Source organism: Populus trichocarpa, chromosome 9 (genome assembly GCF_000002775.5).
Source record: "Populus trichocarpa isolate Nisqually-1 chromosome 9, P.trichocarpa_v4.1, whole genome shotgun sequence".
NCBI lineage: Eukaryota > Viridiplantae > Streptophyta > Magnoliopsida > Malpighiales > Salicaceae > Populus > Populus trichocarpa.
In genome coordinates this window covers 4,961,434-4,985,107 of record NC_037293.2, presented here as the reverse complement: position 1 = coordinate 4,985,107, position 23,674 = coordinate 4,961,434, and the positions used below count along the sequence as shown (strand labels likewise).

The 23,674-nt window shown below is 31.9% G+C and overlaps 2 protein-coding genes across 5 annotated transcripts; one reads left to right on the top strand and one right to left on the bottom strand.

Annotated features, from left to right (window-relative positions):
• Positions 1-1,997: 1,997 nt before the first annotated feature.
• LOC7481491 (uncharacterized) lies at positions 1,998-8,843 on the top strand. Its single transcript, XM_024608897.2, has 9 exons — positions 1,998-2,413; positions 2,555-2,759; positions 2,928-3,018; positions 3,743-3,888; positions 5,147-5,390; positions 5,742-5,846; positions 5,938-6,120; positions 6,761-6,962; positions 7,806-8,843. The coding sequence occupies exons 1-9, from the start codon at positions 2,254-2,256 to the stop codon at positions 8,297-8,299; spliced, it is 1,830 nt and encodes a 609-aa protein (XP_024464665.1). The 5' UTR covers positions 1,998-2,253; the 3' UTR covers positions 8,300-8,843.
• Positions 8,844-12,070: 3,227 nt separating this feature from the next.
• On the bottom strand, positions 12,071-14,463 carry LOC7481492 (transcription factor DIVARICATA). 4 transcript variants are annotated; one of them, XM_052455902.1, is made up of 4 exons: positions 14,316-14,463; positions 13,790-13,871; positions 13,189-13,613; positions 12,071-12,769 (listed from the first exon to the last, which is right to left on the bottom strand). In XM_052455902.1, the coding sequence occupies exons 3-4, from the start codon at positions 13,446-13,448 to the stop codon at positions 12,274-12,276; spliced, it is 756 nt and encodes a 251-aa protein (XP_052311862.1). In that variant the 5' UTR covers positions 13,449-13,613; positions 13,790-13,871; positions 14,316-14,463; the 3' UTR covers positions 12,071-12,273. The 4 variants fall into 4 exon arrangements, with proteins under 4 accessions (XP_052311862.1, XP_052311861.1, XP_002314123.1 ...); XM_052455901.1 differs by having other exon boundaries at positions 14,027-14,364; XM_002314087.4 differs by having other exon boundaries at positions 13,189-13,871.
• Positions 14,464-23,674: the final 9,211 nt, after the last annotated feature.

Genomic DNA, 23,674 nt, shown 5'->3' with positions numbered 1-23,674 from the left:
CTTATATTTTTTCAATGTGGGATAAAAAAAAATTTAGTTTAAATATTTCAACTTAAAAGAATAATATAATATCTTTTCAATGTAGGATAACAAACTTTTTGATATATTCTTTTAAACTTTATTATTTATAGTATTTATAGCCTATATTCACATGGATTTCTTAAATTTTTTATATAAAATATTAAAATTTAAATTTTTTTGAGTTAATCAATGTAATTCGCAACCTAATCTCTCGACTGGATCAATCTTGAATCGGGCATGATAACAATATTCCAATGCATGCGCTGTAGATATTATCCACTGTAATGTAAGTAGGTAGTTAATATCAATTAATATCTTTTAAGACGTACTTCAAAAAGATATTTAATATCAATTAATATCTTTTTAGACGTACTTAAAAAAGATATTTAAGACGGCCACTTTGGATTTATGAAACTGTGGTTAACTTTTGTTAGAGCAATTGTTAAAAAAACATAGTAATAATATAGACTCCTTAAATATTACTAGCATGTACTGTAATTTTTTTAACTCTTAACCACCGGAGGATATGGTTCACATATATTCTTAAATTTCATTTTAATAGTTAATTGTACATCCATGATTTCTTACCAACAAAAACAATTTCAGATTAACATAAAAAAAAAAAAAAACCTTTGCTTATACGCATAGACTAATTTATAACAGTTGATTAATTTATTGTTTTAAAAAATGATTTACAATAATAATTATATTTTATTCATTTGTTAATTGATGTGACCATCTCCAAGACTCAATTAATTCTTGATAAATATTATTGGATGTTCATGTATTATTGAGTTTCAATCATATCAATTATTTTATTTAATTTTATTTATACTAACCTTTTTTTTTAATTTTAGAATGCATTAGTTTTTCCCTTTATTTTTATACTTGATTTAATGCATAGTTATCAGACCCGATTCAGACTCAGCTAAGGAATCGAGTCTCGGGTTACACTGATTGACTCGGGTCAACCAGGAAAAATTTAAAAAAACATTTGAAGTTTTAATATTTCATGTAAAAAATTTAGAAACAATCTATGTGAATATAGACTATATATATATTATAAATAATTAAGTTTAAAAAGATTATTTCAAAAAAAGTTTTTTATTTCATATTAAAAAGATATTATATTAATATGTTTTCTTTTAAGTTAAAATATTTAAACCAAAAAGATTTTTTATCTCATATTAAAAAATTATAACTTTTTTTCCTGTGAACATAGAGTATATATATTAAAGGACTTGAAATCTCACATTGAAAAATAATTTTTTTTCTTATGAACATAAAATATATATACTAAAGGGTTTCAAATCTCATATTGAAAAAATAAATTATTCTTCTAGTATTTATATAATGAACTTTGAAAATGATTAATAACCAACTAAAAAATATATAAAAAATGGAGTCTCTAACTAGGAGAAAAAATACATTTGAAAAAAAACGGTCTTGTCCAGGTTTTGCTGGGTCGCAGGCCAACCCGATTTTTACTTATCCTGGTCTTTTATCTTATCCGGACCGGTTCAGTCATCGAGTCGACCAGACCCCGGATTAACCCACTGGACCGATATAGATTTAATAACTATGATTTCATGTTGTTAGTTGATTTAGCGTTGATCAACTACCTTGTGATATGAAAATAATTTTTAAAATTAAATAATAATAAAAACTTGTAATAAAAATTATTTATAATAAAAAATTAATTTTTAAAATTAAAAAAAAAATCAATCATGATTATTTTTTATGAAAAAAAGGAAAAAGATAAAAGAAATCAAACCCTCTATAGCCACTTATCTGTAATAAAAGGAAAAAAGAGAGAGAAATAATTTTCAAAATTAAAAATTTACTTAAAAGATTATTGTAATTTTGCTTATATGCATAGATTAGTTTATACCATTTAATTAATTTATTTTTTCAAAAAGAAAATACAATAATATTTCTATCATCTTCATCTTTTAGCTGATTAGACGAATCATCTTGCAGGAGCCACTAGTTGACCAGTCGAATTCTTTGGATCAATATTTCTTATTCCAGGCCACATCTTTACCTTATCATTGCCTTGCCAGTGGTTCTCTTCTTGTAGGCTGTAACTACCGCCATGTTCCCGCTATAAAATAATGTAAGGAGCACCTTTGTCTACTTCTCTTCTCTTGCTCGTATCTTTCTCCTTTTCAGTCATTCAAAGCAAATTGGGCCCAAACATTTAGATTAGTTCCAGACAGTTAGATCAGACCAATGGAAAGCAGCAGCTGCATTTACAAAGACCCCAATTCACCCATTGAAGCTCGTGTAAAGGACCTTCTTTCAAGAATGACTTTGAAAGAGAAGGTTGCCCAGATGACCCAAATCGAACGCTCTGTTGCCACTCCCCACTATCTTCAGGATCTTGGAATTGGTATTTTATATATATATCCTCTTCAATTTATATGTTATAGTCTAAATGATTCAATGAAGTTTACGTTTGCTGTCGTTCTTCTTTTTTCGGGTTTTCTTTCTTTTAAGCTTTTCTTCATTAAGTTAGTGGACTATTTGGTAGGGAGTGTAATGAACGCTGGAGGCAGCGCACCTTTTCCAAATGCAAAGTCGTCTGACTGGGCGGATATGGTTGATTGGTTTCAAAAGTTAGCACTTCAGTCGCGGCTTGGTATACCCATTATATATGGGATTGATGCTGTTCATGGTAATAATGGTGTTTATGGTACCACCATATTTCCTCACAATGTTGGCCTTGGAGCCACCAGGTGAGTTTTTAATTCTGTTCTTTTATTGAGTGGAATAGCTAGCTTAATGTTCAGATTAACATTTCTAATACGTTTACATCATTTGAGAAATTAGAGAAAGATTAATTTCAGAGTCTACTTATTAGTATCACTGCTTGTCCTGAACTGTAATGCCAAAATGTGATATAGAGATGCAGATTTGGTGCGGAGGATAGGTGTTGCAACAGCTCTTGAAGTTAGGGCTTGTGGCATTCAGTATACGTTTGCTCCGTGTGTGGCTGTAAGTTCTTATAAATGCAATTGGATACTCCTTTTGAGTTCTCTGGTTTTGATTTGTTCTGCAGCAGGATTTCTAGCTGAATTAATTGACTGTCTAATCATTTTAATATGAAATTTTGTACAACTTGCAAAATCACCAAGAAGAAACCAATAGAATCACCTAGTTCTTCCTAAGAAAATAAAAGTTTTTGCATTGAAAGCGTGCAAGTAGTGATAGAAAGAAGTGTAAAAATTTATGTAGATGCTTTTATTACCTTTGTTTAATCAATGCGGTATTCATGGTCGGTGAATATTTGCAAGATTCAAAATAACTCTTTGTTTGTAGACCAGATGTAATGCTTGATAAACTGGATTGGGATCCTCTCATATTCCTTTTGTCATATTTGTTAAATCTAAACTATTAAATTCAAACCGAATGGACATGATTTAATGAATAATTAAAATGACAAGAATTTAACCACCATAATATAATGAAAATAGGGTTCTTTAAATTTAATGACGTAAATAATTCTTTTATTGAGTTGGCTTGGTACTAATCTTAGAAGATCATTGATTGTGAAGATGTGGTGCTTTTAACACAATAGTATGGTATCTTTAAACAAAATCCAGAATTAACATATAGTGGTATTGTTGGTTTTCTTCGGTGTTCTTTTCTTCATTGTTTATATTCCTTCTTGCTTTAAAGCTATAGTATGCAGAATAATTTATTCAATGGGTGCTGACAGGTATGCAGGGATCCCCGGTGGGGAAGATGCTATGAGAGCTACAGTGAAGACACTAACATAGTTAGAGAGATGGCCTCTATTGTTACAGGCTTGCAGGGACAGCCACCTGAAGGACACCCAAATGGCTACCCTTTCTTGGCAGGAAGGTAGAGAGAAGTTAATATCAAACATTTTTCCATTTTCATTACTATCATGGTTTGCATATTGCATCTTTACTAGGAGCCATAGGAACTGGGCCGAGACAAATGTGAGACTGTTTGGACTCAACTCTAGTGTCTGTGTACATCTATCAAACTTGGCTTGAGCTTGAGCTACTTTTAAGTCACCCTGCTTACCTAAGCTTATCACACTTGTACCAAAGTTGAGCTCAGTTCACTTGGGTCAATGACTGTTATAACTTATAAGCTATAGCTTGAGTGGATATTCAGCTGAAGTTTGATATATCACAACTTAAAAGACTGCAGCCTCATAAAAATACTTAACAAAGTAAAAAAAAGAAAAAAAAAGTAGACCCCTGTAGCCTTGTCAAGGTGAAGCAGCATCCGTTGCCTAATGGGTTACATTCCTGTGGAACTGAACTACTCCAAGACATGCCTCATGATAATTTAGTATCAAACATTTAAAGGAAAGTTATATTCATGAATCAATCAAGCCGAATACCAGATTTTGGGGACTCAACTTGTTTATATAACAAGCATAGAAATTTGTTTGAGCTTGAAATACACCATGAGTTGATCTGTAAAAGATGTGTAAATGTATTTGGTTGAAATACATCATGAAAGAGCTTGCAAAATCTTCAAACTAGCCAATCTCCAATGGATCTTGAGTTGTTTGGATCATTATTTTTAATAAGTTAAATAACAATATCACATTTCTCTGGACACCAAATGATTTTTTTTTTGGAGGGTGGGGAGTGGGGTTGATCTGTTCTTGAGGGCTTGTTTTCGCATGGAGAAAATTTTCATACTTGTGTTTAAGTTCACATGTTAATTCACGTGTTGGGCTTACTATTTGTGGGGTAATATCTACACATGAAAGGGTGTTGATTATAGTGTTGCAAATTCTAGAACAAGTGGCTGCATAACCAAATGTTGTGCGGTTAACGTTGTTTCTCCTTCATATTAGGAACTTTTGTGAGCAGCTTTCTGATAATACGACCTACAAGCCTTAGAAACTTCTCTTACAACACTGGCAATGAGGCTCTAGTTGTGCTTGTTGGAGTTTAATGCAAGAAAGTCATTGCCTGAAATTTATTTCCTTGTTCAATCTACACCGCCTGGATTCTGCAGATCAGTTCCATTCTCGTGCATGCATAATGTTGACCTATATATGTTGTTTTGTAAATTGACTTGCTACTCTAACCCCATTGGTAATGCTTTTTCATTGATGATTATTTGATCCCAGAAACAATGTTATTGCCTGTGCTAAGCATTTTGTTGGAGATGGGGGTACTCACAAAGGTTTAAATGAGGGGGATACTATATTGTCTTATGAGGATCTAGAGAGGATTCACATGGCACCATATCTAGACTGTATTTCCCAGGGTGTTGGCACTATTATGGTTTCTTATTCTAGTTGGAATGGACGCCAACTGCATGCTCACCATTTTCTCCTGACAGAAGTTTTGAAAGATAAGTTAGGTTTTAAGGTAAAGATTGCCTCTAATTTTTATTTCAGAATCTTCTATCTGTAAAATGAATGTTAAACTGACACTAAACTAAAACAATGATATGCAAAATTTGGTTGATTTCTTGCTGGCTTGTTAATCTCAAAGTTTTCTTTTTGGTGATCAATAAGACTCAACAACCTGACTTTTGAATCATTTAAATTTTGAAGTGTTTCCACCTTTTCTTTTTCTTCCTTTTCTTTTCTGGAGGGAGGAGATAGCAGGCTGTGTTGGAATATCACTCCTGCTTTAATCAAATACTTTTATGTTTTTATGGAAATGAATCTTTGAACGTTCGGGTATTTCTGACTGGGAAGCAATTTTTTGTTGCAGGGTTTTGTGATTTCTGACTGGGAAGCACTAGACCGACTCAGTAAACCTCTCGGATCAAACTATCGTCGCTGTGTTTCCACTGCTGTTAATGCTGGAACTGACATGGTAGAGATAGAACTCAAGTTCCTGCAAGCCTATAATAAAAGTTTCTTTCCTTGATTTATGCCCTTACTTCCCAATGTGCAAAAATATGCAGGTAATGGTGGGGCAAAAACATAGAGAATTTATGAAAGATCTGATTTTTCTGGCAGAATCAGGGGAGATCCCGATGACCAGGATTGATGATGCTGTTGAAAGAATACTGAGAGTGAAGTTTGTGGCTGGTCTTTTCGAATATCCCTTTGCTGATAGATCTTTACTAGATATAGTTGGTTGCAAGGTAACTTTCAGAATATCCAACACATAGTAATTGCGTAGTTCTCTCATTAGAAGATACAAAATTTCCCCATTTTCCAGCCAAGATGAATTACTTTTTCCATCTCTTTTGGTTTTAAAATCATAAGTGAGAGGTAGACATGGTATACTTGTAGACAGTGATGTTCCCACTGTTGTATCATGCATCATTGTCACTGGATCTAATTTCCATCTGAGGTGGTAACCGACACCTTAATCGCAAAACTGAAATGGTAAAATCAACACTTCAAATAATTTTTTAGGTACTGTCAAATAAGTTTTTGGGTACTGGAATGCTGAATCCATTTGTGGATGGGGAGATGACTGATCAACATACAAAGGGAAGAGAGTAAAAAATGTTGAATTTGAATATTTATGGAGGTAGGCAACACAGTAATGATGATGCCACCAGTTGGAGTACTGGAAACTGATTTAATAATGTGAACAAGGAGATCAAATCCCGAGTATTAGAAAAAGTTGTGCGTGTGCATACAGTTTGTACATCTATATCATTTTTTTTCACCACTAGAGTTTGTAACTGATTTAAACCTTCATCTGTAGTTGCAGATAACACTGTTCAGTATATTCCTTAAGTTACCTTTCTTTATCTTAATGCTTTTATGCAGCTGCATAGAGAACTGGCACGTGAAGCAGTTCGCAAGTCCTTAGTTCTCTTAAAAAATGGGAAGGATCCAAAGAAACCGCTTCTTCCACTAGATAGAAGTGCTAAGAAGATTCTTGTTGCTGGGACACATGCTGATAATCTTGGATATCAATGTGGAGGTTGGACCATAGCCTGGAATGGGATGAGTGGCAGAATCACCATTGGTATGCAGTTCTGTGGATTTATCCCTAATGATGAAATTTAACTGATGTGCATGTAGATCCTCAGATGCCTAGGGGGTTTCTAGTTTTCTTTGAAGATGCTTCCTGGTAGGAATTTCTACTATTGGGGAAGTGCATATATAATCCACCTGCCACATGCATTTGCTGCATGAGTACAAAGTGACACTTTATTGCAAGTTATTCGTGTGAGTTCCTTGTCCGGATTTCATTTAGTTCTTAACTTGGATATGCTAACAACTATCTATTCAAGTTGATTTTGATCACTTGTTGGAATATTCCTGGGTTGCAAAAATTGCATTTGCATCTTTCTCAGGATGTGTCTGTTTGTGGGTGAGCGGGTGTGATGTAGGTGATAGGTCAAAGTGTGTTACTTTTTTCTCGCTAATGATTCTGTGTTTTCCTCCCACTCCCCTTTCTTGAGAGGAAAATAGAATGATAAAGAAAGAAAGAGAAGAAGCCAGCTTATAGACTTGGAACGTGTATTTAACGTCTTAACTCTCCTTTTAACTTGTATTGATCACTACGGTATCATGTTGGGGAACAAGATTTTGTCTGTTAAATAGTTACTAATTACACAAACAGGGAATAGTCCTCATGCCCTCCCCTCTCAATCTCCCATTGAACCCTTTCATGATTCTTGTAAGATCCCTGGTCAGTCCCTACAATTATGCAAATTCGAGTTTAGTAGCTAAACTGGCTGGCATTGCTATTTTGAAATGCCATTGCAATAATAAGTGTTACTGGAAAAATACACACACACTCTTTAGTACATGATGCTGTGAGTAAATGCAGGCATTACACTTATTAATGTCGCTTATGTTTCAGGGACAACTATCTTGGATGCCATTAAGGAAGCAATAGGAGAGGAAACCGAGGTGATTTATGAAAAAATTCCATCACCAGACACCTTAGCAAGCCAAGATTTTTCTTTTGCCATTGTAGCCGTTGGTGAAGATCCTTATGCAGAATTCACTGGTGACAATTCAGAGCTTGCAATCCCCTTTAATGGGGCTGATATAATAAGCTCAGTCGCTGATAAAATCCCCACATTGGTTATTCTGATATCTGGAAGACCTTTGGTTATAGAACCATGGCTCTTGGAAAAGATAGATGGTCTCATTGCTGCTTGGTTGCCTGGAACTGAAGGAGAGGGAATTACAGATGTTATATTTGGAGATTATGATTTTAGTGGCCGACTGCCCGTGACATGGTTTAGAAAGGTTGAGCAATTGCCAATGAATTTAAGAGATAATTCAGAAGAACCTCTATTTCCATTAGGCTTTGGGTTAACATGCGAAGCGGGCAATTCTTTTGACTGAATAAATTGAAGGCCCAGATAAGCCCAAGGTCCAATATTTTGGATCAAGTAGGGCAGCAAATAAGGGTTCCTATCGTTAAATTCCGAGAACCAATTCTATGCTTGTCATACACTTCATTCCAAGCTCGGTCAGCAAACCCTCGGTGGTCCATATCCGTATTTTCTCCAAGCTGTTTCATTGTTCGACATATAAATAATAGTGAACTTGGTGTTGAGATGACAATAATGAGGAGGTTATGTGAGATGGATGTATCACATCAATGTTGCAAGTGTGCAAATCTCTGTCAATAAAAGGAAAGGGAATTCGGAAGACTAAGAATTGCAGAATCAGATTCGCAGCCACAATAATCTATCATGGTATGCTCCTTTTTTTCATCCATTTTCTCTTGTCCCAAGATGCCTCTAATTGTGGTACTGGAGTCTCTTTGTTTTACTCGAAAGGGCATTAATGTTATATATAGATGGAATGCTGCTTCTGCTTTCCATTGCGTCTTCTTTTGCTTGTGTGTAAAACTAAGCCCTCGATAAGTAATTATTCTTCGATCTCTGATGACCAGATAAGCTTCGTAGGGAATCAAAATTACTTCAGCAGGCAACCTCACGAACCCTTTTAACATATGGCTAGAAAATTAGAGCTGCATTATTATCGAAAATATTATGAAGTATATTTCAACTAAAACCATTGTAGGAATCAGAATATATAGTTGAGAAAATAGAGAGCAACTAGATAACCGAAAGTGTTAATAATTGACATAATATTTGTGGTTGTAATTGGTAACTTGTAACCAGTTAAGGTCTTGATTGAAATAGGAATAAAGTGAATGGAGGTGCTTTCATGTGCAAGTTGCAGAAAGGTTTCTCCTCCTTTAGAAAAAAGGATAGTGACTGTTCTTTGTCATTTATTGCTGAAAAAGCTAGTTGGGATGGCCCTGTTGCTACCAGCAATGAAACTGTATCACTTACGGCTATTGAATTTGATCACAGTAGATATATGCCGTCCTGTATCGGATGGATTGAAGGGAATGACAGCATCTATATGCAAGGGACATGGGTGGTCACTAGGCTTTTACCATGTTTGCTCCATTAAAGCACGATGAAATGACAATGGTGGTATCAATGGCAACAAGGCAGCAGGCTTGGCTTTTAACACCAGCCAATCTGGCTAAATGCTAAGTTCCAATCCTTGAAATCTTGAGGTGGATTTCCCTCTGTTCCTCTTGCTGATAGTTTGCAGGCATCATTAGGCAATTAGTTAGATGAACAGGGGAAAAAAGAAGAAGAAATCTTGTGTGGAACACAAGATATATTGCTGCCAAACAAGATTAAGTTCAAATGAAACTTGAAACACATTTTTAGTGAACTTTTGGAAGTTACTTATAGCTCACAAATCATCACTGCGAGGATGATTAATTCATCGAAATGGAACGGATGGTTAAATCAATGTCATTGGCATCATTATAAAAAGAAATACTTTTTTTGTCTACAAGGCATTGTAAATCATTAATTCAATGCCATGATTGATTCATAGGAAGATTCTTTGTGTGCCATGGATGCAAAACCTAACATTAACAAAAGCGAGTTACTTTACTGAAATTTCATGGCAGCAGCAGTAATAATTCATCATGACTAAGTTGTCTCATTTGGCAGCAGTCATTAGTTCAACAAAACACTTAATTAACAAGAAGATTCTCTCTCCTGAAGGAGTAAAGGATGCTTAAAGGTCAAATGAAAATTCCCCCCACCAAGAGAGAATCTCTATGTCCTCTTGAAAGAGTATAAAATTATGTGTCCAGTAGTGTGATGCAATATGTTTTTTAAAATTTATTTTAAAAAATATATATTAAAATAAATTTTCATATTTTTTTTATTTTTCACATCATTATAACCAAATCATCAAAAAAAATATTATAAAAAACATTAATTCAATATTTTTTGAAGTTAAATATATATTTAAAACGTGTTTAAAACAGAATTTATTGCAATCCCAGCCACAAAAAAGAATATATAAAAAAGAAAAGTACCCTATCCAAGCTTGTGATTAAAATGGATTGAAATCTTTGAGAAGTTTTATTTAATAAGCTAAACCGTACAATTAGGATCACAAAACAGTAAAGCTTCCATGAACTTGGAACATTCTTAGGCAGGTGCAATGGCCCTGCCAGCAAACGTTAACAATCAAATCTAATGTGATGTGCATCTTAATTATATATGCTAAGAGAGGTTAGAACAAAAGATGTACGGATTAATTGATTAATTAAGGACGGAGGTAATCTGGCCTGGATCTTGCTTGGTACTATGGTACATAATAGTTTAATCAAATAATTTGTAGCCCCAGAGAAGGATCTTCTTCTTCCTAAAGAGAATCTTTTAAGAAAGATCCATGTGGAGAAAGATTGCTCAGGCAAAAAAGAGAAGGGAATTGAAGTGGAATGGAGAGTCAGCCTCGACTACGGTTTCAAAGGTCAAGCCAAGTCAAAGAGACCATTTATTTTTCTGTCATTATTGGTGAGGATTTTTCACAATTTCTAGGGTTTAGAAACTGTATTGAATTTTAGGGATTTACACAATTTCTATACTAAAATCGATGCAGGACAATAAAAATTTGAAGAAAAAAAAATTAGAAGAATGGAGGTTGATTTTGTAATTTTTATTCAATTCATAAAAAATATTTAATATTAAAAAAATATATATAAATATTAAAACTTTAACTCGAACAAACAATTAGATTTATAATCTACTAAATAAAATTTTTAATAATAATTAAATCAAACCAGCAAATGAAATCTAATAATATAAAAGTTGTATTATTCTACATTATTATAAATCATACGAAAATATGAACCATGTCTCGGCATGATATTCCTATCATCTATCCTCACTGTGGAGTGAGTTTGGACTTTCAAGGCAGAAGTGCAGAACCACATTGGCTGTCCACAAGCCACACCACCAAGCAAGAGGCAATCGTTTCTCAAATTCAAGTGCAGCTGCAGATTCTGGGGTGCTGCTAATCAAATGGCTAAAATGCAAGATGCAATTTATCAACTATTGATCTAAAAGAATGGAGAAAAAGAAAACAGAATACTGAAAAGTTCAGAGATCCTCCTGCATATTGAATTCAAGCTTTAAGTGGTCATCTTCTACAGATACTAACACTACACACGTCATAATAGTCAACCTTTTTTGTGCATCAACTGCACAAGCAGGTCTATAAATGCTTAGCTTTCAACTTATTATTGAAGATGCTAATCACGTTGATTCCTTTATTGCTTTCTCTCCACCTTAACTTGGAATTCCCTGTGTTTGCTTGTTGATCTATGCAAATCCCCTTCTGCATGTTTTTAATCTTATCTTGAAGGGCACATCTTTAAGGTATCAACTTCAAAATTCAAATAATAGGGGCAGGGAGGGAGGTAATATCGAAATCTGTTTATTTTTACGTTTCAAAGTGTTTTTAAAAAAAATAATTTTTTTATTTTTTATTTGTTTGATATTAATTTTATTTTTGATGTTTTTACGTTGTTTTGACGTGCTAATGTTAAAATTAAATTTAAAAAAATAAAAAAAGTTATTTCAATATATTTTTAAACAAAAAAAAAAATTTAAAAGCCCTGCTACCACAGCGTAAAAGAGTCCCGCTCCCACTTCAAGATTATTTCCTACGCTCTTCTAAAACAAGATCCACATAACACATTCCCCGTGCCCATTTGGATAAGGCCACCACTCCCTACATCACAGAGCAGGTGTTCATGAATACAAGGATAACCAGCCTCAGTTTTACAATCAGGAAATTGAATTCCAAGCAAAACAGAATCCTGTCCCCTCCAAGTTCATGTACTGTTGACTAACTTAGTTCTTGACAGCTTATACACAAAAGACCAGAGGAAAAAAAAAACAGTAAAGAAGGCATAAGCACAACTATACTACTGAAAAGAAGACGCGGAGTTATGAGCCATGGATTAAAGAACAACCATTCTCTCATCCATGAGGGTAGTGTTGCGCAGATTGCATCTGAAAACCCATGGTTTGCTGTCCAATGTAAGAGTCATGAACAGCACCTCTATGCGGATTCTGGCCTTGCATTTTAAGCCCATACGAGTTAATCCCATAAGGAGAAGACATGAACATATTTGCATTTGTTGAATTAAAAGCCATGGTTGCTCCACTGTTGGGTTGGTTCCATTGGAAATGCGTTCGAGGCATGGCAGCAGAATTGGGCTGCTGAGAAATCGCCCCAGATTGATCAGGTGATGTTCTTTTGTTGTCCGGTGAAGGAGTTCTCGTTTCGTTGAGATTGACAGTGGTTATATCATGAATACTAGCTCTTCTCTTATCCTTCCCTCCTGATAGCTGCCTGATAAAATACTTTTGTGCGTGACTAGCCACCTGAGTCGGTGTTCTACTGATAACAAAATTGCGAGATATGTTTCTCCAGTCCCCTTTACCATACTTCTTCAAGCCCATCAGAAACAGCCTGCAGTAAATTGAATCGTTAGGTCCAGTAATTTGTGCGAAGGAACAAGTCATTGCAAATATCTTAACTACAAAACAGAAACTTTAAACGAAGTTATGGCAACTGGCAAACACATCCACCTTTAAAGTACAACTGCGATAAAAACATATCCACAGTAACTGAATTTAAAGATTCTACTACAATTATGCTCTCCTCCAGATTAGATTCTTCCACGGATTATATTCTCAGCCACCACCAATTCGAGTAGTATGGCCTACCACCATATTACACTAAATCCACTGTATACAACGGAAAATACAAGGTTTTTTTAAAAAAAAGAGAGAGAAAAGAAACTAGCCTTTTCTTGAATCAATAACTTCATATTAATTCCCATTCAAGCAAAAAATTAACCAATAATATGAATACATATGGAAACTTACTTGTGTTCTTCCTCTGTCCATGGAACTCCTTTCTTTCTCTCCTGATCGGTAGGTCGGCCTGTCGAAGATCTCTTTCCACCAAGGCCATAAGATTGTTTGAACCCATCATAGCCATAACCATTGCCGTTAACCCAGTCCAATGTGAATGGAGAGGAGCTATATCCTGGAACTGGAATCAACCCTGCTTCTATGTAGCTAACATCAAGTTCTAGTTCCTTATACTGCTTTATCACATCCTCTACTGTCTTCCCTGGAATCATAGCTGCCACCTTGTGCCATCTATCAGAAGTTTCCTTATCATAAATTGCTAGAGCATTCTCAAATGCCTTGTTCTCTGCTATAGTCCATTTTGTGTTCTTGCTCTCTTCTGCAAGCCAATTCGAGCTGGAAAGGTACGATCCAGGAGATAGGATTTCCGTTTCCCACTTCATTGTATCAAGTTGTTATGTTAACATGCCAGTGAAGTCAAACAAACAAATTCACTTCGCAGTTACTATGATTACAAGAAGTGGCTAGAGAAGTTGGATGTATGAAGGAGAGGAAAAACAGAGGAATAGGAGGAGAACCCAGAAGAGGAAATGCAGAGAGATGGAAGTTTCACCACAGAAATATCAGCGTTAAATCAAGAAGGCATTTGAAAGGAATCAGAATCGCTTTTTATGCGTAGGCATGCCCTCAGGAATCTACAAAGGACAAAAAAAAAAAGCAAAGAAAATTTAGCACAGGCAATCTAGAAGTAAAACACCTAAACCCTAAAACCACTGGTGAGATCTGAGCTTAAGCTCTAAAAAACTTTTTAACTGAAGCAAACATATAAAACACAGAAAAACAATAACACTTGAAAAGAAAAACCAACTGACAAGAATTCCAAAAGAGGAAAGCTTGTAACTTAAAACACACTCTGTCTCTGTAGCTTCAATGAATTTGATAGCCCAGCAGAAAGAAACTTGGAGAGAAAAGAAAAGGTGGGAATGAAAAACAAAAGATCTCTTCTTTCTTCCTTTTCTTGAGGCCTGAGCAACAGAGAAAAGAGAAGAAAGAAAAGAAAAGGTGGGTATAGTGACTCCAATGAGTAGGAGGAGAGAACAGAAACAGTAGCAGAAATCACAAGCCCAAAAGCAAAGTACCTCGCTTAGCTTAGCTTAGCTTCAAGGAATGAATCTCATGAGTTTTTCTTCTTTTTTTTCCTTTTCTTTGTGGCTTAAATCTTGGGAAGAGAGAGAGAAGCAGTGATTGGAGGTGGTGGGTTGTTATTGGCTGGTATGGGGTCTGTGGATCCTGCAAACTTAATGAAAAGGTACCTCCCCCTCTCATCATAATTCTCACTCTTTTTTTTTTTTTTTTCTAGGAAGATGTTTGGTGTAATTTTCCATTTCTTTTTTCTTTAATTTTCTGAAACAATAAAAAAAATTGATTCATTTTGTTTTCTTTTGAAACATAAGAACAATAACAACTGTACATATGTTACCCTTGTCGTTTTTATTTTTAATTCTTTTTTTAATTTTTAGACAACTTTAAGAAACAAAAAGAAAGTAAAAGAAAGTGGTAAAAAAACAGATGAACAGTGAAAATTTTGAAAATAGTTTCAAAATTTAGAATAAAAACAGAAAACAAGAAAACAACAGCATATCAAAAAGATTCTGTTTCAAAAAATTTTAAAAATAAAAATCTTTTTCTTTCAAATTTTGAGTTTTTTTGAAATTTTTATTTAAAACTTTAACTTTTTAATGTGGTTGTTAAAAGGAGAAAAAGCTTATTTGTTATTGTGATAGTAGTAGCTTTTCAAATTATTTTTCACTTGAATTATATTAAAATAATATTTTTTTTAATTTTTAAAATTTATTTTTAATATTAGTACATTAAAATAATTTAGAAACACTTAAAATAATTTAAAATAAAATAAAAATATTTTTTTCAAAAATATTTTTGCATCACAAAAACAAACTTTTCCAAAGAGCTTCCTTGTGCTAAAACATGGTCAACAGATACACATAAATCCTCTAATTTAGGCCCTCGGATCGAACTACCTAGATAAATGATTTTTTAATCATTTCTTATGATTATCTAAGGAAAATTAACAACTGTGATATACCTTTTCTTTTTCCCATCTCTTGTTTATGTTATTGTCGGTTTTTTTAAATGGCAGCCGCCAAAACGACGGTCCAGATCAATAGTAAGACCACACTGGTCAGGTGGGCCCTAACACAGTTACAACACCTCTTATTGGGCAGCCTCCCACATCACTGAACATTGTTACCGTCTCAGCAATGGAGGTAGGGTCCTTGCAAAAGCACCCTCGATCTTGACATCTGGCACAATATTATTGGCTATTTTTCACTAATTATAATTGTCCAATAAATCATAAGTGAAGGACAGAGTTGACCCAATGAGCTGGATCCACGTCACAGGTTAAGTCTGTGATTATGAGACCCAAGCATAGGGCATCACAAGCAACTCCCGGGCCAGTGGCCACCTCCAGCCAGCCAGCCAGCCAACCACCACGTCTCACTTCTCTTCCTTTTTCACAATGTTTGTTAGTGGAATTGAGTAGGAGAATGTTACAACTCCCCACTCTCCTTTTAAGCGCGTGTTCATCTAACTTACCAACCAAAGGATCAGAAAGCAGTGGAAGTCCTTTTTTTGTTCTCAGCTAATTAAGGTTAGAATGGAAAATTATGTCTTAAATAAGTTAAATTAATATGGACCAAAAATATTTATTTATTTATTTATTTATAAATTTTAATTTCGAGAATTAATAAAAGAATAACATCTTTAATCAACAAGTGAACCCTATAAAAATCTAAATAAATTATCACAATAGTTTAGAATTTAGATAACGTAATTAATTTTGTTTGGTCAAACACAGATTTGATTTATTTCATCTATGAAAACCAAACAAATAGTTATGGTTTTTTATATCATGCATTTTGCAATAATTCCTACCATAAAAGATGGTTTTAGGGATAATAAAGGGATTTTTTATGCTAAAATGTGAACAATCTAAATAATTCTTCAGTTAATAAATAAAATAAATTACAAAAAATATATATTTTGAAATATTTAAAATTTTAATAAACCTTTAGTTAATTTGTATGTGTAGTGCAGAAGAACAACAAATAACTCATGATACCTTGTTTAAGAAAATAATTCAGTTGGTAAACAAATATTTAAAAATCTGTAGTTTTTCAAAGTGTTTTTCATTCTAAAATATTTTAAAATAATATTTTTTTTATTTTTTAAAAATTATTTTTGATATCAGCACATCAAAATGATCTAGAAACATTAACAACATATTAATTTAAAGCAAAAAATAAAATAAAATTTTTTTAATATTTTTCAAAAAAGCTTTTGAAACGCAATGTCAAACAGGATCAAAGATGACAATATATAAAGTGATTGGGTAGCTTATCAAGATCTCTGTAATTGGAGTCTATTATTTCAGCCCCTCTCCTGTAAAATCTTTTTGTGGCAAGATATTTGAGAGTGTGGCAATTGTTATTTTTAAAAGTGTTTTTTTTATTTCAAAACATATTAAAATAATGTTTTTTTTATTTTTAAAAATTATTTTTGACATCAGCAAATTAAAATGATATGAAAACATCAAAAATATATTAATTTAAAACAAAAATAAAAAAAATTAATTTTTTTTAAAAGCGCTTCCAAAATATAATGTCAATCACCGCTCTAGTGTTGTTATCTCTTTAGAGTGGTTAGTGGCGTGTTATTTTCTATTTTTTAATGCATTTGTATTTCATTCAAAAAAAAATTATCAAATTAATATTATTTTAATATTTTTAATGATTTTGAAGTGTTAATATTAAAAATAAAAAATATATATTTTAATATATTTTGAAAAACCACCATACATTATAATACCGAAAAAGCAAACTCTATTTTGAACGAACTAGTTAGATTTATACTAGATTAACATTCATAATTTTAATTTTACGATGATGGTGGGCTTAGATATGCTATATATGTGGATTCCTCTAGCATGAGATTTAAAAAATAGAGAAAGTATATTTTGTTCTATGACTTTCATGAATTTTTCATAATTTTTATATATTTTATTATTATTAGTATGAGTGTCTGAGTTAGTTTGCGCGCACCTCAATTAATTATACAGGTCTTGAAGTTAACGACTATGTAAGTCTCCGGTGGCTCTAAAGGAACTCAAACTCATAATTATTGGGAAGCAAACTTAAAATCTGACTAACTGAGTTACCTCTAATGGTTAATCATATTTATTTATACTAAATTCAGGATTTAAAGGGATATCCATATGCTTTTTAAAATGGCACGTATTCATGAAATAAAGCACAGAACCTATAAAAAAAGAAATTGAAATGTTTTAGATTCATGAAACAGAGTAATTTAATTATACGATCTTCCCTTATTTTATCTTCTTCTTCCGCTCTAAGTTTGAGCATCCTTTGCGAGCCTCGGCCAATACAGCCGAGCGGTCCCCTGCTCCACTGTTCTTCTCTCTCTCTCTCTCTCTCTCTACCCGTCTAAACTATCAAGAAATAAAGAAAAAACAACATCTCTTATAGGCTCCCAGACAACCGCCTTTCTCGGTCCTTGTCATAACATAACCTTTCATATGTATCCATCTGACTGTCTCTTTTCCCATCGAGCACCATTTTCAAGCTGCCTGGTCCGTTTAGTGTAATGTGGTTGAAGCTCAACCATAGTTTTAAAAGTTTTTAATTAATCAACATATATTTTATTTTTCATTATTCTACTCAAAACTTTCTCATAAAATCTTAGTTACAAAGAAAATATAATTTATAGGATTTCTCAAACCTATTTTTTTCAAATCTCAATTATATTAGCTAACATAACACATATGTAATGTTTCATTTAATTTATTTTAGGTAGTACTAGTTTGCATGCTCGCGCTACCATAAAGAAAAATTATTCTTTTAAACTAAAAAAAAATTCAAGTGCCATAGAATTATTTGATATTTTTATTAAATAAAAAATACAGTCATTTTGATTTTTTTTTCCATCAGGATATTTTTTTCTTATTAATGTGTGTTTTGTTTATCTTAGTGAACACAAGGTTTTTAACTATAATCATTGTTTCTACTAAAAATAATTTTTTTGATTGTAAGTTAATAAAAAAATATCAAAATAGTATGTCGATATTCTGTATGAGTTTGAAAGTTAAAAAAATAATAAATACAGTAAAAATCACATTCAAAATCTATTTAAGAAATTTAAGAATAAAAAAAATAATATGAATTATTTTTTCCCGAACAATTTATTACTAGTATTATTATTTTCATATCATGTACATGATAATTGAAAAAAAAACAAATAAAATTTATAATAGTATTAGGAATCATGTCAAAACTTGATATTAATAAAAATATTTAGAAGAACCAGTGATATTTTAATGTACTTGATATTAATAAAACTATTCTTTTAATTATAACTAAGTAATACAACTCTAATCAAAACCTTATTTTACATAATAATAAATTAAACATACTTTTAACCAATATATAGTAATAACTCTCTAGTATAGAAATATTACCTGGTCTCTTCAGTATTACTCTCTCTTTGAGCTGGAAAAATAAGAGATAGAAAACCTTTTTTTTTTTTTGTCTCTTACTTGTGTCTTTCCATTTACAAGCTTTTCGGCTGTATTTCACACATTGCCACATGCATGGAGCCCAGAGTTCAGAGCTTAGTCGGCTAGAAGTGAACCTGAATCAAGGCCCAGACCAATATAGATTATAGAGAGAGAGGAGGGGCTTCATTAATCAATCATTTCTTTTTTTATTTTATTTTATTTTGTTTATTTTCTTTTGAATTCTCATTGTTTATTTTTCTTCTCTAATTTTATAAATGACTTTATTTTTTTTCCGGAACCAGATAAGTGAGATTCCATGACATAAAAAATCTGTTTTTTTTCCTACTATTTGATTTCGTTTAAAATTTTTATTTTTTTAATCTTTTTTTTTTTGTATTTCTTGTGTGTATATACACATGTTAAATATATCAAGGAACACAGGTTAGCAAGTTGTTAAAAAATAAATTTTGTAGGGTCCTCTACACGTGTGTGTCAATTTTATAATACTATTTGGGCTTTTTTTCCAAATAAAAAAAAATTCATTTTTTTATTTTCCTTATTAATTTGCTTGATAAAACGTCCACCAGCTAATCATTTTAGTAGTTCCATCAAAATAAATTTAAGTTTATTTCCAGATATTTAAATTCACATGCAATCATAGTTTTCATACTCGACCTGGTGACCAGCCCGGTCCAAGGCTTGGATCCCGGGTTTTGACCGGGTCACCGGGTCGCCCGAGTCCATTTTTTTTTTTAAAAAAATCAAAACGATATTATTTTAGTAAAAAAAAAAATTAACAGGTCATAATCAAGTTTTTGACCGGTTTTTGCCGGGTCACGTCAGGTTTTTCCTTACCCTATTTTTTTTCAACCCGGCCCTGCTCCAGCCCCGGGTCGGTCGGGTCGACCCGCTGGACCAGGCCGGGTTTTAAAACTATGCATGCAACTAATTGAATAAATTCTCCAGTGACTTCATTGTTGATATATATACACACACAAAATAATTGAAAAACGAGATGACATGCCCGCGCGCTGCCGTGGGCTTATAAAACAAATACACTTGATAGTGTTATAATTGTTAACCAGCGCCAGATAAGTAATAGAAACTAAAGGTATGATGGAACAAATATTTCATGACGGAAAAAAAGGTTGTGTTGGTGATAAAAAACTTAGAGACTTAACAAAATGATTTGTAGCAATCTACAGTGTTTTGTGAGGAAATATAGTTTCTATTACTTAGAGACTGAACAAAATGATTTGTAGCAATCTACAGTGTTTTGTGAGGAAAGATACAGTGCTTTCGCCACATGATTTAGCTTTTCTTTTAATAAAAAGTAAAAAAAATTACAAAGCTAAATTATTTATCTACCAACTTAATATTAAAAAAAAACTAACAAAGATAATTTTGGAAGGAAAAAAACCCATGAGAAAAAACGTTGTAGCAATTGACAATGTTTTGTAATTTAGCTTTATTGTAATTATAATTCTTAACCAACTCAATATTCAAAAAAAAAATCCACAAAGATAATTTTGAAAAAAATCATAAAACAATCATATGGAAAAACACTGCAACAATTCACAGTGTTTTAAAGAAAAAAAATTACAAGGCTAAATTATTAATCAGCTCAATATTAAAAAAAAATCAACAGAGACAATTTTAGAAAAAAAATAACAAAAAAAACACAAACAAAAAGAAAAAAAAATCATGTTAGAAACATTGTAGTAATTCACAAAGTTTTATGATGAAAGCTACAGTGCTTCCCCGCATGATTTAGCCTTATTTGTAATGACTTGTAATTATAATTCTCAAACAACTCAATATTAAAAAAATAAAATTAACAAAAAAGATTTTGAAAAAAAAAAAACAATGTGGAGAAACACTATAGCAATCCACAATGTTTTGTAAGGAAAGTTACAGTGCTTTCCTCACATGATTAAGTTTTATTACAAAGTTAAATTCTAACCAACTCAATATAAAAAAAAAATCGACGAAGATATTTTTTGAAAAAAATATTACAAAAAAAAAAACACAAAAGAAACTGGAAAAAAACCATGTGAGGAAAAACTGTATTAATCCATAGTGTTTTGTGAGGAAAAACTTGTATTTACTTATAATTGCAATTCTTAACCAACTTAATATTGAAAAAATAAAATTGACAAAGAAAATTTAAGAAAAAAACATAACAAAACAGAAAAAAACCATGTGGGAAAAAACACTGTAGCAATCCACAGTAATTTGCGAGGAAAGTTACAGTGCTTTGCTCACATATTGTAACTGTAATTTTTAACCAGCTCAATATTAAAAAATAAAATAAAAAAAATAATTTCGGAGAAAATCATAAAAAAACCAAGCGAAGAAACACTGTAGCAATCAATAATGTTTTAAAGAAAAAAATTACAAAACTAAATTCTCAATCAGCTCAATATTAAAAAAAATTCAAAAAATATAATTTTGAAAAATAAAAAAATAAAATAGAAAAACTATGTGGAAAAATACCACAGAAATCCACAGTATTTTAAAGAAAAAAATTACAAAGTGAAATTTTTAACCAACTCAATATTTAAAATGTAAAATCAACAAAAATAATTTTAAAAAAAATAAATGAAAAAAAATGAAAATAGAGGAAAGTTGAAAAAAAAGAAAAGTAACTTTGAAAGAAAAAAAAAGAAAAAAGGGGAAACTTGGAAAAAAAATTAAAAAATATATAAAAAAGTGTAAAATAAATAAATAAATACACTATAAATTACTGTTGTAATTCATAATATATATAGGTATGAAAAAACAGTGATTTCTCCATACTACTTAGTTGTATGGATAATAATAATATCTCAGCATTGTTTTTGCCATGTGTGGAAATTAATGAGTTCATTAAATAAAAAAGGATAATTACCAAAAAAAAACAAAATGAAAAGGACCACGAAATGATTATTTTCTGATCATAGAGGACCACAAATGATTGAATTTATCTGTCCTGAAGGCAAGAGCCCAGGATTGGCCAGAATTTACTCTTTAGGTGCATGTGATGATGGGCTTTATAAGAAATAAAGGGAGGCCCAAGTTGAAAAGATGCTTTATGCACAGGGAACATGCTTTCTACTTTCTAGCCCTTCCATCATCTTTTTATCGGGTACCTCGAATCTCGCACCTCCCATTAAATGGGACAACATGCCCTCCATTAATAGCTGCTTGAGGTATTCCAAGGTCACACGGCCATTATTTTCTTCCTTTTTTCCGGATTCAAACTTTTTAATTTTTATAGCGATGTTTTTTAAAATATTTTTTATTTAAAATATATTAAAATAATATTTTTTAAAAAATTTATTTTCAATACTAGTATATCAAAACAATTCAAAAATATACATACAAAATTATTTTTAAAAAAATACATTTTCGAACAATTTCGATTGAAATGCCCCTCTCAGCCTATAATTAAGGCCAAGGAAAAGTAATTGATTACTCTCCTTTCTATATATAGTTTAAATTTTAAAATTAACTCAAATAATCTTTTTAATTAATACACCATATTGTTGTGGGATAATTAGTAAGATTGTTGGGAGAAAAAAAACTTAATCTTGAGTAATTTGTGAGGTAATTTAAAAATACTTTTATCATCAAATAAAAAATAGGATAAAAATTCATGTATTAATTACAATTATCACAGAAAAACAAAATGCGTATATAATTAATTGTTGTGAATTTTGCATGATATACATTTGTTTATCGACCATGCGATCTTTTTTAAATCATAATCATATGTAAATTCATAGGATTAACTCTATAGTACTGGGTGAGATTGTTTTGTATTTAAAATTTTGGGACGAAATAATATTTTTTTTGTAAAGAGGATGTGATGATTTACGGACAACATTCCGCTGTGTTGTTGAATTAATATCAAAACTCTTTTTAATACGAACATCAAACTGGAAAACCATAGTGGAAAGTGAATGATGTGAACCAGTTAATATGTTTCTGTCTCTCTATGTATTAAACTTGGTCAAAGTTTGATGGGCTGACTTGATCTCGATTAGGGTTTTAATTAATTAAACTAAACAAGTTATAAACCCGGTTAAATTCATTTAATTTAGAATGATTTTAGCGACACGTACGCACGACAATAAAACATAGTTGCCGCATGAGGTTATTCTTTATTCATGCGTGTCTTCAAAATAAATTTTATTCGAAAGAAATCTGTCTTGAAAATTGTTGCGTTTGTCACATATTCTAGTTGTTTTTGGGGAGTGCATTATGGGTCACATAATAAATAAATAAATAAATAAAGTTAATTAAACGGTTATTGCTGGCTGTTTAATTATATACAATTGTTTTTTTTTTTTATAAAAAAAATCCAACGACAATGAAAGCAGTACTACTTGGTTCATGAATTCACGAAATGGACAGGATGTGCCCCTCCAGCCAAAAGACACTAAAAAAAACAAGTTAGCTTCATCTAATATTCTTTCGTGTACTGTTCCACACGACAGTATTGTCTTCTTTATTCTCTCTCTCCCTTTCTTCTTACTAACAGAGAAAAATAAAAAACTTAAGAAATAATTGGAATCGAAGTAAAACGAGAAAAAAACAAATACCGTCAATCTCGAAAAATCATCTCAAGTATAAAATTATAATGGTATCCAAGTAGAAAAACGTATATTCCATATTTGAAAATAGCTGCTTCCGTTTTACCTTCATGGAGTTTTTTTTTTTCAAAAATAATATAATGGTTAAAAAATATATCTAAATTAACACAGCTATAAACTTAGTTTTTAAAATAATACAGTTTTATAAAACACGCAAGTAAAGCATATGCAATCTAAAGGCCGCGTTCTCAAAAATTTTGATTTTTTTGTTTAAAATGAAATTTTTTTATGTGCTGATGTCAAAAATAATTTTTAAAAAACAGTTTTG

What these genes read in the sequence shown, in the direction of transcription:
- LOC7481491 (XM_024608897.2), top strand. Translation starts at nt 2,254, where the DNA reads ATGGAAAGCAGCAGCTGCATTTACAAAGACCCCAATTCACCCATTGAA. An exon ending in TTAATGCTGGAACTGACATG is followed by an intron (nt 5,847 to 5,937) that starts GTAGAGATAGAA and finishes AAAAATATGCAG; the next exon opens with GTAATGGTGGGGCAAAAACA. An exon ending in GAGTGGCAGAATCACCATTG is followed by an intron (nt 6,963 to 7,805) that starts GTATGCAGTTCT and finishes CTTATGTTTCAG; the next exon opens with GGACAACTATCTTGGATGCC.
- LOC7481492 (XM_002314087.4), bottom strand. Translation starts at nt 13,619, where the DNA reads ATGAAGTGGGAAACGGAAATCCTATCTCCTGGATCGTACCTTTCCAGC. An exon ending in TGGACAGAGGAAGAACACAA is followed by an intron (nt 12,770 to 13,188) that starts GTAAGTTTCCAT and finishes AATTTACTGCAG; the next exon opens with GCTGTTTCTGATGGGCTTGA.